At 35.8% G+C, this 18475-nt stretch overlaps 2 protein-coding genes across 3 annotated transcripts in view; both read right to left on the bottom strand.

Annotated features, from left to right (window-relative positions):
* LOC134814474 (uncharacterized) overlaps positions 1 to 18475 on the bottom strand; it is a 96233-nt gene that overhangs the window by 2529 nt on the left and 75229 nt on the right. The window contains exons 1-8 of one of the 2 annotated variants that reach the window (XM_063822601.1): positions 8942 to 9038; positions 7915 to 8050; positions 7112 to 7210; positions 6883 to 6953; positions 6130 to 6204; positions 5178 to 5229; positions 4816 to 4909; positions 4404 to 4507 (exon numbers count right to left, since the gene is read on the bottom strand). In XM_063822601.1, coding sequence (XP_063678671.1) covers positions 4404 to 4507; positions 4816 to 4909; positions 5178 to 5229; positions 6130 to 6204; positions 6883 to 6953; positions 7112 to 7210; positions 7915 to 8050; positions 8942 to 9010 — 700 coding nt within the window. In that variant the 5' untranslated portion in view covers positions 9011 to 9038. Of the gene's footprint in view, positions 1 to 4403; positions 4508 to 4815; positions 4910 to 5177; positions 5230 to 6129; positions 6205 to 6882; positions 6954 to 7111; positions 7211 to 7914; positions 8051 to 8941; positions 9039 to 18475 lie in introns of those variants that run through there. The other variant, XM_063822600.1, reaches the window with a different exon arrangement.
* Positions 11235 to 17832, bottom strand: LOC134814475 (uncharacterized). The gene is made up of 9 exons (XM_063822602.1): positions 17714 to 17832; positions 17307 to 17381; positions 13916 to 13967; positions 13620 to 13721; positions 13169 to 13323; positions 12763 to 12908; positions 12450 to 12553; positions 11812 to 11950; positions 11235 to 11658 (listed from the first exon to the last, which is right to left on the bottom strand). Exons 1-9 carry the CDS (start codon positions 17756 to 17758, stop codon positions 11466 to 11468), a joined length of 1011 nt encoding a protein of 336 aa, XP_063678672.1. The 5' UTR covers positions 17759 to 17832; the 3' UTR covers positions 11235 to 11465.

An 18475-nucleotide genomic window follows, 5' to 3' on the forward strand; every position in this document is an offset into this window, starting at 1 on the left:
ATTTTCGATATGATCGTGATGGAGTCTTCAGACAGGATGCAAAAGAACCGCAATTAGCATATTAATATATGACTTACGAACAAACATATGCCTTAAAGTGCTTATTTTTTCAGTTATTGGCGAAAAACTGATTTTCGGTTCCAGAAATCATGCAAAACTATGGGTATCTGGTTAATTGGGCTATGAAGGCCCTAAAGGTTTTTGAATGTGTGCAAATTGTGCAGAATGGCCATGTTTATATACAACTTATGAAGCAACATGTACCCTAAATTACTTACTTTTCGAGTTATTCGGGGGAAAAGATTGTATTATGTCCATTTTTTACCTGTAAAATACAGTCTCACGAGCTACTCTGCGCGCAAGAGGGACTTTATGACGTCATCGCCAAAATAATACAAACGCTATTTACATGCGTTAGAGAGCAGTTAGAGATTTAGGAATTTCGACTCGTTGCTTAGTTTGCTATTTGTCACAATCTGTCAAAATATGAGGATAACTTTTTTTTCAGTTAACTGGTCCTTTAACCATCTCCAACACTTTCGGTAAGATATTTATAAATTTCTGGTTTTCGCTTCACATAAAATCGCATTGATTTAAGCACGCAAGAGAATTTAGCGAAATGAATAAAATTGTAATTTTCTTTTCAAACGATAAATCGTTTTGTTCTCTTTTCGCCTGCTATAAAGCAATGAAAGGCATTAGTTTGGTCAAATCAAACGGAACATATGCTATCAGACTTTCAACTGACTAAGGCAGGGTTAAAACAGTTTCAACGCTAGCAACGATGACTGGGAAATATATAAGTAACCCCCATTTACCACGGAATCGGGAAAGGGACAGCCGCAGTAAATTAAAGTTAGCGGTAAATTTGGGTATTGATTGTTCATAATATAATGTAACCTCCGTTTGGTGGAAAGGAAATGACCGGCGGTAAATCGGGGTTTTGTGGTAAATCGAAGTTTACTGTGTTACATTTTGTAACTATTTCATAATGAACAGGTTGAGTATATATACTACAAATAACCAGTCAACATGGATACGGATCTACAGAAAATGGCACTGAATATTACTAGATATTATACATCTACTATAGAAGTTAATACTACCGATTGGATCTAGAAGATGTTCAGAACAACAACGGAATACGCGTACGATCATAGGGAACACGATGGAATTCGAAACATGTTGGTATTATGGACTTTAACCGTCGTGCTGACATCGCTTTTAGGAGACAGTGTCATTCTGCTAGCTACAATCAAATACAAAGCTATAAAACTACACAGAGTTATAATCACAGTTATGCAACATATGGCAATATCTGATCTACTGCAGACAGTCTTTGTAGTATTTCCAACAACTTTGGCCTTGATATTTGATCGCTGGGTGTTAGGCGAGTTTTTCTGTTATCTGCAGGAATGTGTTCGCTGGTTTGCGTTTACAGTGATTGTCTTTCTAACAGCTGTTTTAACGACCTTAAAGCTGGGGATCTTATCAGTTTTCAAGTCTTATCAGTTAATTGCTTTTGCGTCGGTTTAAACAGCTCTCACTGTGTAGCAGATAATATACTCGTGTATATTAAACTGGCCCTGCGTGTACATTGTACATCATGGTTAACAAATACTTGGAGAATCTTGACAATGAAATAGCGTTGAATTACTCTACACTCAAATTCAGATCAATGTATGCTGAACAGATTTTGGGTGCTCAGATTATGCTACTCAACGATATGCGTCAAGCGGCAGGTGTTCAGAAATCCAATGTGTTACGTAAAGAAACGCTCAACAAGCCTCAGATCACCAAGGCTACGCTGTGTGATTGGATGGAAACTTTTATCGACATTCTCGACAGTTATTGTTCACCGCTGTTGTTTTCAGCCACCAAACTACAAGATGAAATCGACCAACTGAAGGACGAAAAGATTGCAGATCAGAACACTGTGATTAAACTGCAAGGACAATTGCTTGAGAAGAAAAGTGAAGATTTGACCTCTGTTCAGACGACAGTGAAAAGCGAACTCAAAGCCTGGTCGTCAGTTGTGAAGAATTCATGCAGCAAGGCGCTAGCGCCTAAGAAAATGAAAGCTGCTCTGAAACGTGCCTCCGAGGAAGAGGATCGTAGTCAAAATCTGGTCATCTACGGTCTACCAGAAAAGAGTGAAGAAATCCTGGAAAAGAGAGTGCTTGAGGTACTAGAAAACATAGATGAGAAACCTCGAATCGTTTCTTGCTGTAGGATGGGGAGAACTGTATCAGATGGAGGACCAGCCGTTAAACCTATCAAGTTCACTCTCAGCGGCTCAGATCATGTGCGGCAAGTGTTGAGCAAAGCGAGAAAACTAAGAGAAGTGGAGGGGTATGACTCAGTGTACATCAGCCCCGACCGATCAGCCGAGCAGAGAGCTGCCTTCAGGAAGTTAGTTCTTGAAGTTAAGCAGAAACGGGAATTGGAGCCTCAGCGAGTTCATGTTATAAGGAACAATAAGATCGTAAGCTCCGAGAAGGACTGATGGGATATGATTTTTTATCAACATATTATTTAATTGATTTTCATTTACCAGGGACTAGGCTTGTGCGGTGTGGTTTCGACTACAATTTTACTGCGTTCTGGTTTCCCTTTGAGATTTACATACATCTGTCCTTTAGAGATCGCAATCAGTTATATTTTGTTTTTATTTTGCGCCACATGTTATATTGTATGTAAATTTTGAAAAGATTTTCATAAAAAAAAGGATCCTGGTCCTCTGTGTTCGCACACAAGATCTGTGCAGCCGTGTGGCTCTTTTCTCTGGGTTTCAATGCACCACAACTTTCCGTAATGACGTTGCCTCACAATTCTAATGGAACAGTTTTCCTTGATTATATTACCCACATATGTGAAATAGAATATAATACTTATTTTTTTCAACCAGATTTTTATCTTTATTATGTGATAGCAGCTTTTATTGGCATCCCTATAATATTTAATGTGACCATTGTAGTAACTTCAATACTTCTTTTAATAATAGCAAAAAGACCAGCAGCTCAACACGCTAACACACTACGATGGGAGGGTGTATCTACGGAGAGAGAGAGAGAGATAGAGAGAGAGATAGAGAGAGAGAGAGAGAGAGAGTGTATCTACGGTACTACCAACTTCAGCAGTACTGTTGATTTCCCAGATAGGTTGGTGGTTAAATTCTGGGACAGATTTCAGTCATCTCCACCTGGACTTCTCGATCATATATATATATCGCGTGTTCATACATCTTCAGTTCCTTAACATCATGGCAAACTTTTTTATCTGCAAATTTTTCGAATCTTCTTAAAGCTAAAGATAACCAGATTCATCTCTCTGCTACGGCCCCTCCATGGAACTAATACAAGACCAGCAACTGTACCACGTCCACGTGAAGAACTTCATCTCAGACAGGCACGTCCTCACAGACTTGCTACAAACCAAGATACTCCAGAAACACAAGATACTCAAGGAGGACAAGATGGAATCATCCTTCCGTCAGTAGTTTAACTACAATGGTATCACGGAGGAGCTGAGACGATTGATATTGAAACCATTAGCTTTAGAGTGTTTAGTGATTATTTATAAATGCTAAAATGATATTTTCTTGTGATTATTTTACTCAATTTTCACGTGCGTCATACGTGCAAGACGGAATTCTCGAATTATTAGTAAGACTAGGCCCGTGGTCACATGGAAAAAGCTAATATGATTCTTTGATCGTCAGATTTGTTTGCAACAACAAAACCGATCATAATGTCGTTCCAACAATAGGGGGGGGGGGGGGGGGGGTCCAAGGGGAACTTTGGGGAGTTTTGGGGAACTTTTTTTTGGGGAACTTCAGGAAACCTGGGGGACTTTCCCAAAGTTCCCCAAAGAATTATCAATGAAACAAATAATTTTGGGGAATTTTGGGGAACTTTTTTTTGGGGAACTTCAGAAAGTTCCCCAAAATTCCCCAAAGTTCCCCAAAGTTCCCCAAAGTTCCCCAAAAAAATTATCATGCCTAAAAAATTATCATGCTGCAAGTATCAACAAGTAAGTTAAGATTATACCTTATAATAACATACATGTTAACATTAATGGGTATTAATGTATATTAGAGAAATTTTGAATAATTTTGAATAATTTTGAATAATTTTGAATAATTTTGAATAATTTTGAATAATTTTGGGGAATTTTGGGGAACTTTGGGGAGTTTTGGGGAACTTTTTTTTGGGGAACTTCAGAAATCTTGGGGGACTTTCCCAAAGTTCCCCAAAGTTCCCCTTGGACCCCCCCCCAACAATAATTGCACGTGCGCGGTTTCATTTTAGTAATTATGCAACTTACTATTTCTCTTCTAATTTGCACGTGGGTGGTCGTGCGTGCGGAAAGAAATTTTCGAATTATAAGTAAGATGCCCTTACCATTAAAAGCGAACTCGTTCATAGGTTTGCCGGTAGGGAACTTGTATATTCTGAACCAATCTCTGGTAGCCTCCAGGTATCCTGGCATTACCCTTTCAACGTCCCTGCAAACGGAGGTTATAATCTATAAATCGCATTCTCAATATTTATAGATCTATAGATAATATACAACATATAATCAATCATTGCACACATTTTATGGTATCAGTCAGACGTTTTATTCAAATAAAACATGAGTCAGACGTTTTATTTAAATAAAATATGAAATAAAATACAAAATGGTACATAACATATATATAGCCCGCTCATATAATGGTTGATAAGATGAGGACAAAGTTCTGGTTCTGAACGTGAATATTTACAATTTAAAATATATTAAAATTCCTAAGCTATGAATATATTAATTACATACCCGATATCGTTAAGCTCTCCAGCTAGAGGGTCGTTTCTATCGATGCAAATCAACTTCCAGTCAGTTTCCCCTTCGTCTATCATTGCTAGCACTCCTGTAATTGTAGATATAATTATGTAATTGTAGATATAATTATGTAATTGTACATATAATTATGTAATTGTAGATATAATTATGTACATACAATCTTACAAGTTAAGCAGTAGATACAGGTGTTATCTACTGCCTATCATACATGGTTTGATTATTAGCGACTTTAAAATATAACTTTTGCCCGGTATTATTATTCGCTTTAAAACCCAGAAATGCGGCAGAGGTTTTTACAATAACCCAAATTACTATTTGTCGCTATTTTCACTTACCAAGTATTTTAACTTGTTTTACTTCTCCTCTCTTGGCTACACCGGCTCCAATCTGAGATATAGTTAGTTGGAATGGAATATGGATCTGTAATGACTTTGCAGGTATTTGCCAGGTATTTACCAGGTATTTGTCAGGTATTTGCAAGGTATTTGTCAGGTATTTTCCAGGTATTTTTAGGTATTTGTCAGGTATTTGTCAGGTATTTGTCAGGTATTTGCCAGATATTTGCCAGGTATTTTTCAGGTATTTGTCAGGTATTTGCCAGCTATTCGCCAGATATTTTTCAGGTATTTGCCAGGTATTTGTCAGGTATTTGCCAGGTATTTTCCAGGTATTTTCCAGGTATTCGCCAGGTATTTGCCAGGTATTATTCAATCTATCTCACTATCAACTTAATAACACCAGAATGTGTGTGTGTCTGTGTGTCTGTGTGTAATTTCCGAACGGTTATACAAAAAAAAGGTAATAGTTACGGGACTGGTTTTTTCGGTATAGTGCTGACAAAACTCTGACGAAGCCCATAAGCAAATTTTATAAAAATCGGCCGGTGGTAAGTGGTTTAATTGATGATTTTGTTCCAGAAATGTGACATAAATGGATGGGAGAGAGAACGAGGAGGATAACATGTACCGTAATTAGTTTAGCCCCACGTAATACTATAAGCTTAGAGCTCACTCTTGCGGCCGCTTTGTTTCAACTGTAGGGAGATTTCATACTTTCATAAGACAGCGTTATGCGTGATATCAAATATATAATGCGGTTGTATACTTTTACATTGCAACTGTGACAGTTAAGTCCCGGCCGAAGGCACGGGTTACACTAGTATTATTATAATATGTGATACAAATGTGAAGCTCAAGCGTATGAACCATCAATACTTATCAATATTTTCTCAATATCAAATTCGAAAACGTTTAATCTAATCACGTGATATCATAATATTCAACTTACCTCCACAGCATCCAAAGGATCGTCGTCACCCTTAGCTTTAGTGTTAGCATCAACGTGGGCGGGGTCCTCCCAGGTCTGAGATAATAAATTCGTTAATGACATACTATACTTATCAGTAAATAATAACCAGATTTTCTGCAGATTCAGAATTCTCAAAACTACTACGTGTTCAGATTCCTGTTCAGATACCTTGCGACAACATGGTATCAATAAAACTGACATATAATTTGAAATTCCACTATATTATATATAATATTATGAACAGCTATCCTAGATTGTGAGTCACGGTTTTAACAAATCACAATTTATAACTCTTTAAAACCGTGACCATGTCACGTGTCTAAACCGTGACCATGTCACATGTCTAAACCGTGACCATATCACGTGTCTAAACCGTGACCATGTCACGTGTCTAAAGCGTGACCATGTCACGTGTCTAAAGCGTGACCATGTCACGTGTCTAAACCGTGACCATGTCACGTGTCTAAACCGTGACCATGTCACGTGTCTAAACCGTGACCATGTCACTAGTTAAAAAGGTGACCATGTCACGTGTCTAAACCGTGACCATGTCACGTGTCTAAACCGTGACCATGTCACGTGTCTAAACCGTGACCATGTCACGTGTCTAAACCGTGACCATGTCACGTGTCTAAACCGTGACCATGTCACGTGTCTAAACCGTGACCATGTCATGTGTCTAAACCGTGACCATGTCACGTGTTAAAAAGGTGACCATGTCACGTGACCGACCTGAGGGATAGCTCCGTAGTTCCAGATGTACCCGTGGTAAGGAAACACGTTGTTAACAAACCGCAGCTTACCTGATAGATTGTAAAAATGTATTCACAGTGAAACAATTCAGAGCTTTTAATGAAATGTGTCCGTTTGAATATGTGATTATCCCGGGAAATTTTATTTTCTATTTATTATTAATTTTAATAATTGATAGTTAAAAATATTTTTTATTTATCTAAATTACCTTTCTTGATATCCTGTTTGATGGGGTTGAGTGGTTCGTCTTTACTAATCTCCATTTTAGCGTTAGTCCAGCGAGGAATCTCTACCACCATGTTGCAATCTGAAGTAATTAATAAATTTTAATAATTAACAAGTTAATGATAATAATAATAATAAATTGAAATTTAATAACACCGCTTTTACGATACAACTTATACTCAGCAGTGTTTAAACTACTTCTCCCAGAAAATAACTTGAATACTAGATAAGCAGTCTGGAGTAATTAATAAATAAATAATTAATCGATTAATTAATAAATAAGTTCTTGTTACATGGATGGTAAATAAACAAATAAAAGATAAAGTAAAATTCGATACAGCTTTTATAAATAGATACTTAATTCAATAAAAGTAATAAATGTTAGAAGTTATTTATTTATTTATCAATATCTAATCATTAATTTCATTAATGTCTCTAACTAACACTGCTGGGAATCGTCAGAGTTTAAGGGGGAGATAGCAGCTCCATTCTTAGTCGATTAATTAGTGATTAACTAATTAGTAATTAATTAATTATAATTAACTTACACTGCTGAGAATCGTCAGCGTAAAGGGGTATATCGTGGAAGGGGGAGATAGCAGCTCCATTCTTAGTCGATTAATTAGTGATTAACTAATTAGTAATTATTTAATTATAATTAACTTACACTGCTGAGAATCGTCAGCGTAAAGGGGTATATCGTGGAAGGGGGAGATAGCAGCTCCATTCTTAGTCGATTAATTAGTGATTAACTAATTAGTAATTATTTAATTATAATTAACTTACACTGCTGAGAATCGTCAGCGTAAAGGGGTATATCGTGGAAGGGGGAGATAGCAGCTCCATCCTTATTAGTGTAGAATATCCTGTAGTCTAGTGTGTTGGGAGTACCACGTTCTACTGCACTGTACATCCTGAGCCCCTACAAAACGATAGTAATTAGTTAATTGGAAAGTGGGTGCTTAATTAATTAGTTAATAGATTAGTAATAACATCGTCAATTGATTAATGAGATTAATGAGATATAGTTATTCAATCGATTGAGATAATTATAATTATGTGAAATCTACCAGGGGGCTCAGAATTCAAAGAAAATTTTAATAAATCAGTCAGAATATTATATTCGTTAATTCAAAACTGAGCTGTGTATGAATAAAAAATGTTTAATCAGTTCCTAAATTTTGAAAAATTATTTTGAAAAAAGTGGCAGAATGGCAAATTTTAATATCGCCTCAATCTAACATTCAACATTCAAGTTGAACTAAGTTTTTAAATCACATACAAGATCGAGTAGGTACGACTTTAAATATAAAACATTATTGCATCACAACCTATTATTATATTATAACAATTCCGTATTAGAACATTAATTAATCTTGTGTAACATTCTAAGATTGAGATGGTATCCGATAGAGCACCAACGAAGGAAGACATTATAAGATAAAATCAGAATAAGCCAATAAGCAGAGACACTACGATTGATTGGGGATTGGTTGATTAATCGGGTTCAAATGTTTAGAATCAGGTTTAAAAACAAGCATGGTCTCCGTTGATACAGGACGACGAAATGAAAACAAGTAATATCTAATATCATTTATTGAACGATTGCAGGCAGGCAGGCAACTTAATGATCTTAGAATTTGGCCACTCTTAAAAATTCTGCGATACGGCCAGTAATACAGACAAAAAATGAAAATACTTATCATAACAATTAATATTATCATAAGAAATTCTCAAATCAGTACCCTGTCTCAAACCATAACAAACAAGCATAACAATTATATTATTATCTAACGTTACGACAAATAATTACCTTAAAAACGGACAAGAGAGGAGGGTATCTGAATGTGGAGGCAATTTGTCTACTACAACATCCTAACATCCTACTGCAATGGTTTACAGGTAAAACACACAGTTTAAGCAGTATTATATCGTAATTCGTATAATGTACTATTATATAATATATAATATTATATAGATGCCATTGTGGAGTAAGTGGTCTCCTGCATCTTTTCTGTCTCGAGATGGTGAAAAAACATAGGCATGCAACCTGCAATGTGAAGGTGATTGCAGCCCTTACGGAAGACTATAAGGTCTTCATTTTCCATAGCAGTTATATTATTATATTGTAAGGTAGAAGATAACATTGAATTATGCAAATTACAATATGACATATGTTACAAAATAACATTATCTCTTCTCTTTTTCTCTTACATAACATTATTAGAATGATCAAGATGAAGCAGAGATGTTTTTCATCTAGTCAAGATTTTCGTTAACTTCATGACCTGGTGAGGATACAGAGATGGGTAGTATTGATTGTATACATACATCATACTAGTACATTAATACATTAACTTATTATAATGTATAACCATGTACAAAATGTTTTGTGTATTAATGCTTTTCATACAAAGTTACAACGAATTCTTCATGTAGTGCATCCTGGGTTTGGACAGGATATGCCCGCTTAAAATACTTCCATCACGTTACATTACATAATTCTCAATAAATGTAATAGATTTGTAGTGTTGTAATTAGTTTAAAACCTGACTGAAATTAGATTATATTTTACAAACAGCACCAGGTCAGATAACGGCCCATGTAGTACTTTAAGGAGGAGCCCTCACACAACACCCATTTGAAAACATTCCATCTTGACCGGTGTTATTTCATACAGCGGTGGGTAGAAGTAAAAAACCTTAAATTGGTAACCTTGTTACCTGCACAAGAAAAATTCTAACTGCATATCCACATTTTTTGTGTTCAACAAACTGATATGAATCCTATCTGGACAAAATGTTGTGTTGTCTGCACACTAAACTTTGGGTTGTGAGAGTACAACAGCTGTTGTGGCATGCGACTATAAAACACTACTATTATTAACGATAATTACTTTAGCAACTACGCACAAAACATCACACAAAACATCGCACAAAAGATCGCACAAAAGATCTAAATTATAATGCAAAAGTAAGCAACACCAGCGCAACAAGTAACTTAAAGAAAATTACCAGGCCTGGTATAAGTTCATCACCAAAACATGTGTACGAACACATTATACCTTTTATGGAAAAGCTAGCGACTTCTTGTTCACAGTTATTGGTTTATTCCAGAACTTTATACCTGCCCAAGTTCGTAATATACATTATATATTACAGTGAAGCCCCGATTTAGGAGTTGCGGTGAAAGGAAAAAACCGTGCAGCCCGACTCAATTATTTAATTTAATTAATAAATAATAAACCGGTAAACCTAGGTTAGATGACGAGTGTATCAAATTACAAGGTGCTCCATTTTATACATTGCACAATAAGAGATGTTAAAACAATTCGTGTCAATATTATTATTGCAAGGAAGAGGAACAGAACAGACTATCACGGTACCAACACTGACACGTAAAGGCCCACAACCCAAGAAAGACAAACAACAAAACAGAAAGTTAAGATATCTGATCATGTAATGGAGTTAATCTAATTCTGATATACAGTGCGTGTGGTCCGAGTGTAAGCTTGGTGTGGGAAGTTACACGTCACCCTCCCACCTACTTACAGTAGGGTATTGTTATGTGAACAACGTTTCATGGTTACACTGCTATGGTGTATCGGGCTTATTCAATATAGCGAATCCAATGTTCGGCCTCGAGATGTAATGAAAATATCGCCAAACTTTTAAGGAGTTTCGTCAAATGTTGTCCGGCAGGTAAATTGATAAAATGAACACTGGAAATGTTTCTTTTCCCTCCCATGACAATGACCACATAAACTGTGTTCTCGTAGACTGTACCCGTCAATTAACTACTGTGAAGGATTTGAAAACTGATTCTTCTTGTTGAATCTCGCTTTTGCCAATAGGAATCTGATCTGAATCCTCTGGTTCATGAACTTCAACAAAATTCAAATTATTCAGTTTTTACTTTAATTCGACCTAACTAACAGTTCATCACTTTTCTGAGGTTTTTAAAAAATATCACAACCAGAATAAAAAGTGGAAGCTGGAGTCAACACAGTTTTTAAATTAGAAAAATAAATCAATTAAATTTACAATAAATGAGATTAACAATGAATAGATTGTAAAATTGTTTTACTAGATAATTTAACGATTAAAATTTAGACAATTAAATAAATTAAAATTAAATTTGAGTGAATCAAATCTTATCTGAAACGCTATAAATCTTCAAATTCAAGTATTTTTTAAATTATTTCAATAAAACGCAGCAGAAGAGATCAGTACAAAACTTCTATACAACATGATAAAGTTCATCAAACATAGTATAGAAGTTCTGTTCTAATATTTTCTAAATACCACAGCCTGCAATCTCTTTCTACTTCTAACATATCAATTATTCCCAAGACTACAAAGTGGCAGAACTGGCAGCGCCTCCCCCACTTCATCGCTCACTGCATCGCAGACCGGTTCACTAACAGTTCTCTTCACAAAGGACACGTGCTGCACAGATTCGGGAGGAGGGACACGTGCGTCCGGGTTATAACGAGGGTTTGATTTCAGGATCTCGCGAGCTTCTTTCTTGCTGAGATTATTTATTTGTGTGAAAGTTACATTGAGGTTTATTAATAACAGCAGACGTGTTTATAAAGTTTGTAAACTTTGAGGAGCGTATGATTTAAAATAATATTATCGTGCCACTAACCACACCATTTCCCATTTAATGAATTACTCTAACCTGATATGCCAAGGCGAATTATTAATACTGGTATTTTCTGTCATTATTTTCCCTTTTGTTGTCCTGGATACCAGCTCTTTCCACTTCTTGTGTGTTTTCTTTAGTAATTTCTCTGTGAACTCTCTTCCTTGCCACTCTCCTGCATCACGATTTTAGTTAATTAGCAACCAATTTTCATTAATCAGTTACCTTGAAATGCAATGGATCATCATATATCATTATAATATGTATATTGTATAAATATAAAATCTACTAAAACAATATCAAAATATCGATTTCTCTCATTAAGAAGTGGTGCACGTTTATAACCGTTTTAAGAGTGTTCAGATTTTTAAAGGAATTTTGGGTTTTACTAACTTTTTACAATTTCTAGGGCTTATGTCACTGAAGATGACGCCTTGCAACATGTTTGACGATAGCCTGTAGATTGATAGTTTGATCTCAGTATTTACAACAATTCATCTAGTTTGATTGATTCAAAGGGAAACAAATTCCTCTGCACCATGGTGATATTGTTAAAAACAATATGTTCACACAAGATTTATACAGATAAATGCTGACACCTGACACTAATTCAAACCGTATAAAATGGCATGATAAATCACTTCAATCGGTACAGTATCTTGAAATATCCTCACCTTCAAACCCAAAAACATTGTATTTTCCTCCACGAGGGACTTTGTAATTTCTGAAGAAGTCTCTAGAAGCTGCAAGAAGCCCTGGCATCTCGTTTTCAACATCTCTGTTAAGTGTTAATTAATTAATTAAAGCAAATATATTTGTTTATTACAGCTAATTGATTGATTTAAAGATAAATGGAGGTTAACTGGTTTAGGAGCATAATAACAGCTCAGCTGACTAAATAATGACCTTGGTTTTAAAAAGTGTTTACTACTATAAATTGTACTAGCAAGCAATGAACATTTTATTATTCATTAATAGTTGACTTACTGGATATCATTGAGAGAGTCAGCCATAGGATCGGTAATATCAATACTCATGATCTTCCAATCAGTTTCTCCCCCATCAATCAAGGCAATAACTCCCAGTATCTTCACTTGTTTTATCTCACCAACATACCCAACATTACGACCAATCTGTTACATAACATTAAATCATTATTTACTTCCTGACCCCTCAAAACTAAAATAAATTGGGCAGCATACCCTTAAAGGTAAAGTAACACGAAGAAGGAGATAGTGACTGTTTTTACTTATAATATCATTCCACAAAAGTTCTATTTATAAAGGATAGTTAAAATCAGCGCCCAAGTCTAATCTTTGACAAATAACTAAATGTCAAAACTGAAGTTTCTTTATGACACAGTTTTCACAGATCACATTTGTGCTGTACCCACCTCGACAACATCAACAGGATCGTTATCACCTCCAACCCCAGTGTTTGGGTCAACATACTCCGGATCTTCCCATGTCTGTGGAATAGCTCCATAGTTCCACATGTAACCATGATAAGGGAACAAATTGCTGACATATCTCAGTGTGTTTACTCCATCTGTAGTTTGGAGTAGTGTTCAGTGATACAGTTGATAACTATCATAAATTGAACTTATGTTATCTTAATATATATCTTAGATTTTAAACTTATACTAGTATAAGTTTAAAATCTAAGATATATAGTAAGATAACATAAGTTCAATTTATGAGGTTTCGAACCGGTAGTAGCCCTTTTTAGTGACAACTGACAGCATTATGTAGTGACAAACCAACTGCAATATTACAAATTCATGACATTTTCAACAAAAGTTTGACTTCTTACTTATTACTCATGCAATGAATCAGAAGCTTTACCATATATTTTGGTATCTTGAATGATGGGGTTCAATGTTTCCTCCTTGGTAATTTCGTTCTTTGCATTACTCCATCTTGGCATCTCTACCACCATGTTGTATACTGAAATGTTAAGAAAACTCATCAGTCAATAATTAAAATATATATCAGTACACGCTACAAATGTGGTAAATTACAGGACCAGTACTGTTCATCAAGATCATTACAATTTAATTTAAATCATTAGAATTAGTAGTCGTAGAATCAAACCATAGTATAGAAGTACTAATAGTAAAAGTCAAATCTCAATTTCTTACCTCCATCCACAACTTTAAAGGGAATGTCATGAAAGGGAGAGATAGGCACACCATCTAGTAAGGGGAAAAGTGGCATTCCGTTGGATTTGAATGTTCACAAGGATTTCTCAACGGAATATGGTAGTTAGGACCCCTACGAACATAATTAGACTTGTTGCCAATTTTGTATCTCAACGGAAACACCACTTTTACCACTTTTTACCACCTTTGTACCACTTTTCTGGTTTGCCAAATATCTTTAGTTGTGAACGTCGTAGAAGGCTGAAAATTAACCTAGAATGTTTATCTTATCAAGGAGTAAAACTTTTGTATCAAAAAATTTTTACATTGGACAATCAGCTAATTGGATAATTACCAATTAGTTAATCACCAAAAAAAGTGAAAATTGTTTATTGGCTCAAAATGATTGAAATCGTTTGAAACACGGAGAAATGTAGTTTTTAGAAAAACTTCAAAAATTTTTCACTCAAAATTTTTTTTCGAGACTTCAAAAAAAAGTTTGAAAATTTGAAAATATTTTTTTCCGCCAAAAGTGATCGAATTGCATGAAACGTGGATAAAAATGCCTTGCAGAAAAATTTCGAAGATTTTTAGATTGAGGAATACTAAAATCATCAATATTTGAAGTTGGAGTTCAGTAAATCTCGACATATTTTAGTAATTAGGAATAGCTTAGCGGAAAGGGCTGGACCTGAAAAAGGTTAACCACACAATATTAGAGTTTCGTAACTAATTACAATACAGCTTTATCAAATTCCACATAAAGAAACAGCACAAAAGGACCATTTAAGATCGAACCGATTTTACCTGCTGTACTATCATTTTATTGATTTCAATGATCAAAACCTCTGTCAATCTTGCCAATCTATACCGGGTATCTGAATGTACCGGACCTCTTATTTACCTCTATAATTAGACCCAGTTGTGCAAGAAATGCGATTTCTCACAGGGGTTTCTTTAAACTGTGCACTTTTTATCACTCTCGCAACTCGCAAGAGGCCTGGTATTATAGGGGGGGTATAGGAAGCGAGTGTAAATATACCTTCCATCATCCATTGTGGCTTTTTTGTATTGTGAATGTGCATGCCGCTTCGTTTGCTATGCCATATACCTCGAATAACCCCCATATGTCATTGCCAGGGTCGGGATAGAGCTGGAGATAGCATTGAAAAGTTGCTAGAAATAGCTAGATTTAGAGTAAACTGGTGGTAGCTGGGTGGTGCTAGCATGGATGTAGCAGAACGTAGCTACACGGGGTTTCATTGGAGTTGGTTATTTTAATGGCCAAAGAGTGCCGGAACTAAAGTTACTTAAGATTGCAGTTTAAGGGCAGTGTAAACCACGGTGTAGTCAGGGACACAGAGCTACAGTGCAGGAGTACTGCAATAGAACAGTGCAAGTGATACAGTCTGCAACAGTAAAACGCCGACGAAGCTAGACTTAGAGTGAACTGATGGAAGCTGGGTGGTGCTAAAATGGAGGTAGCAGAACGTACTACATGATGAAAACAGGAAAACTAAGGCTGGTTGAGACCTAAAAAGATGTGAATCTGTCCTGATAGATCCAGTGAAGAGCGAGTAGCGAAGAGTTTGATCACTAACCTAAAGCTCTAAAGAAGAAGAGGGCTAAAGAGACTCACTTTGATCAATAAATCCGGTACGGCAAGGTCTGTAGCCTTGATAAGAAGATACCATGAAGTAATTCATGCAGAAAAGTCGATTTATATAAAGGGTTTCGTTGGATCTAAAAAGGGTGGGTCAGTCTCTCTGTTTTCATAAGATTCTGATGAAATGCTGTTAAGCTCAGGACGGTGATCTTAATAGGTCGGATAGCTGTATCTGGTTGCTTCCAGCCCACCCTTGTCGCTTGAAAATAAGTTCTCACCCCACCTCTTCCAAAAATACAGTTACCAGAGCAGGAAACTCTTCTTCCTCCTCTTCTTTCAACACAAACACAATCAGGTTCCAGCTACTCTCCTCCTCTGCAGCCACAATCTTATCTCCTTCTTCGGAGTTTTACTGTTGCAGACTGTATCACTTGCACTGTTCTTTTGCAGTACTCCTGCACTGTAGCTCTGTGTCCCTGACTACACCGTGGTTTACACTGCCCCTAAACTGCAATCTTAAGTAACTTTAGTTCCGGCACTCTTTGGCCATTAAAATAACCAACTCCAATGAAACCCCGTGTAGCTACGTTCTGCTACATCCATGCTAGCACCACCCAGCTACCACCAGTTTACTCTAAATCTAGCTATTTCTAGCAACTTTTCAATGCTATCTCCAGCTCTATCCCGACCCTGGCAATGACATATGGGGGTTATTCGAGGTATATGGCATAGCAAACGAAGCGGCATGCACATTCACAATACAAAAAAGCCACAATGGATGATGGAAGGTATATTTACACTCGCTTCCTATACCCCCCCTATAATACCAGGCCTCTTGCGAGTTGCGAGAGTGATAAAAAGTGCACAGTTTAAAGAAACCCCTGTGAGAAATCGCATTTCTTGCACAACTGGGTCTAATTATAGAGGTAAATAAGAGGTCCGGTACATTCAGATACCCGGTATAGATTGGCAAGATTGACAGAGGTTTTGATCATTGAAATCAATAAAATGATAGTACAGCAGGTAAAATCGGTTCGATCTTAAATGGTCCTTTTGTGCTGTTTCTTTATGTGGAATTTGATAAAGCTGTATTGTAATTAGTTACGAAACTCTAATATTGTGTGGTTAACCTTTTTCAGGTCCAGCCCTTTCCGCTAAGCTATTCCTAATTACTAAAATATGTCGAGATTTACTGAACTCCAACTTCAAATATTGATGATTTTAGTATTCCTCAATCTAAAAATCTTCGAAATTTTTCTGCAAGGCATTTTTATCCACGTTTCATGCAATTCGATCACTTTTGGCGGAAAAAAATATTTTCAAATTTTCAAACTTTTTTTTTGAAGTCTCGAAAAAAAATTTTAAGTGGAAAATTTTTGAAGTTTTTCTAAAAACTACATTTCTCCGTGTTTCAAACGATTTCAATCATTTTGAGCCAATAAAAAATTTTCACTTTTTTTGGTGATTAACTAATTGGTAATTATCCAATTAGCTGATTGTCCAATGTAAAAATTTTTGATACAAAAGTTTTACTCCTTGATAAGATAAACATTCTAGGTTAATTTTCAGCCTTCTACGACGTTCACAACTAAAGATATTTGGCAAACCAGAAAAGTGGTACAAAGGTGGTAAAAAGTGGTAAAAGTGGTGTTTCCGTTGAGATACAAAATTGGCAACAAGTCTAATTATGTTCGTAGGGGTCCTAACTACCATATTCCGTTGAGAAATCCTTGTGAACATTCAAATCCAACGGAACCCTTAAATCGACCACTTTTCCCCTTACTAATCTGAACTCTTCAAGTATATCTTATGGCTAAAAGTGCCCGGAATTCCTTTGTGGACTGGTTTGTAATCTTCACTCTGAATTAACGGGTCGTTCACATATTATGTAATCAGCCGAGGGGGATGGGGGTTTTCGAATGATTTGTAATTTTGACACAATAGCTATGTGTAAAACTGATATTAATTTTTCCAAAAAGTGATTACGTAATATGTGAACGACCCCTAAGTTCATTTCAATGACAATGCAATGGGTATACAAAATTGGTTACTGGTTAAAATATTTAAGTAACACAGTAGTGGTGAAATATCAGCCATTGGTCCTAGCGACTAATCCTGTAATAATGCTATGTTGTAATTTTAATTGATCACAATTTATCTGCAGCGGATTATTAAAATATAAGGACACTTACTTTTAGGAGAGGTACCAACAAGATGAAACAAATAAAAATGAGCATAATGTATCTGCAAGCATCAACTACTCATCTCTGTGCTTATAAATGCTACGGAGACAATGAGATTACGAAGTCATTCATCTATGAAAAGTGGTAAGTGCCTATGTTAAAATCTTTCGCAAAAGTGATAAATCAATGACTAGAACCAGCTACATTTGTAAACCAATGAGTTTACATCTGATAACATTATCAAAAAAAAGACAATAGTAAAATTCCCTTAACAGCCAGATGTTAGAATATGTGATTCAAAGGGATATATCGCAGACAATTGCATTAAGATTTCATGGTCCGGTCCTGACCATTTCAAAGTACATACACAATTAGGATACAAATGTGATTATTACTTCATTGCAGTGGTGTAACGAAGGGCCCCCGCGTTGTCCTTAAGTACTAGCAAAAAGTTTTATTTTGGACCGAATAAAAGTTCTTAACTTTCGAAAACTAAAATAAATCCTGTCTTTAATAATATGTAATGACAGGTAAAGTACTGGAAAGAGTTTATACTAAAACACAAATGTTAATTTTGCAGTTTAGTAATACAAATCGGTAATGTTTAGTAAAAACGACCTCTAACGAAACGATTTGTACGTCTTGTTGTAACACAACAGTAAGGAGCCCTCTCATGGGATAAGTCCGCATGAAATATTTAAAATTGCATCAGATTTATCAGTCAATTCAGTAATTTATAATTATAATTTCCTTGGAACAAGAAGAAAATTC

This window comes from Bolinopsis microptera, chromosome 4, assembly GCF_026151205.1.
Source record: "Bolinopsis microptera isolate Bmic1 chromosome 4, MBARI_Bmic_1.0, whole genome shotgun sequence".
NCBI classification, from domain to species: domain Eukaryota; kingdom Metazoa; phylum Ctenophora; class Tentaculata; order Lobata; family Bolinopsidae; genus Bolinopsis; species Bolinopsis microptera.

Coding starts and splice junctions, on each gene's coding strand:
- LOC134814475 (XM_063822602.1), bottom strand. CDS start 17,758: ATGCTCATTTTTATTTGTTTCATCTTGTTGGTACCTCTCCTAAAA. Junction 12,909..13,168: donor ATCCTGTTGATGTTGTCGAG/GTGGGTACAGCA, acceptor GTTATGTAACAG/ATTGGTCGTAATGTTGGGTA. Junction 11,659..11,811: donor AATTCGCCTTGGCATATCAG/GTTAGAGTAATT, acceptor AAATAATCTCAG/CAAGAAAGAAGCTCGCGAGA.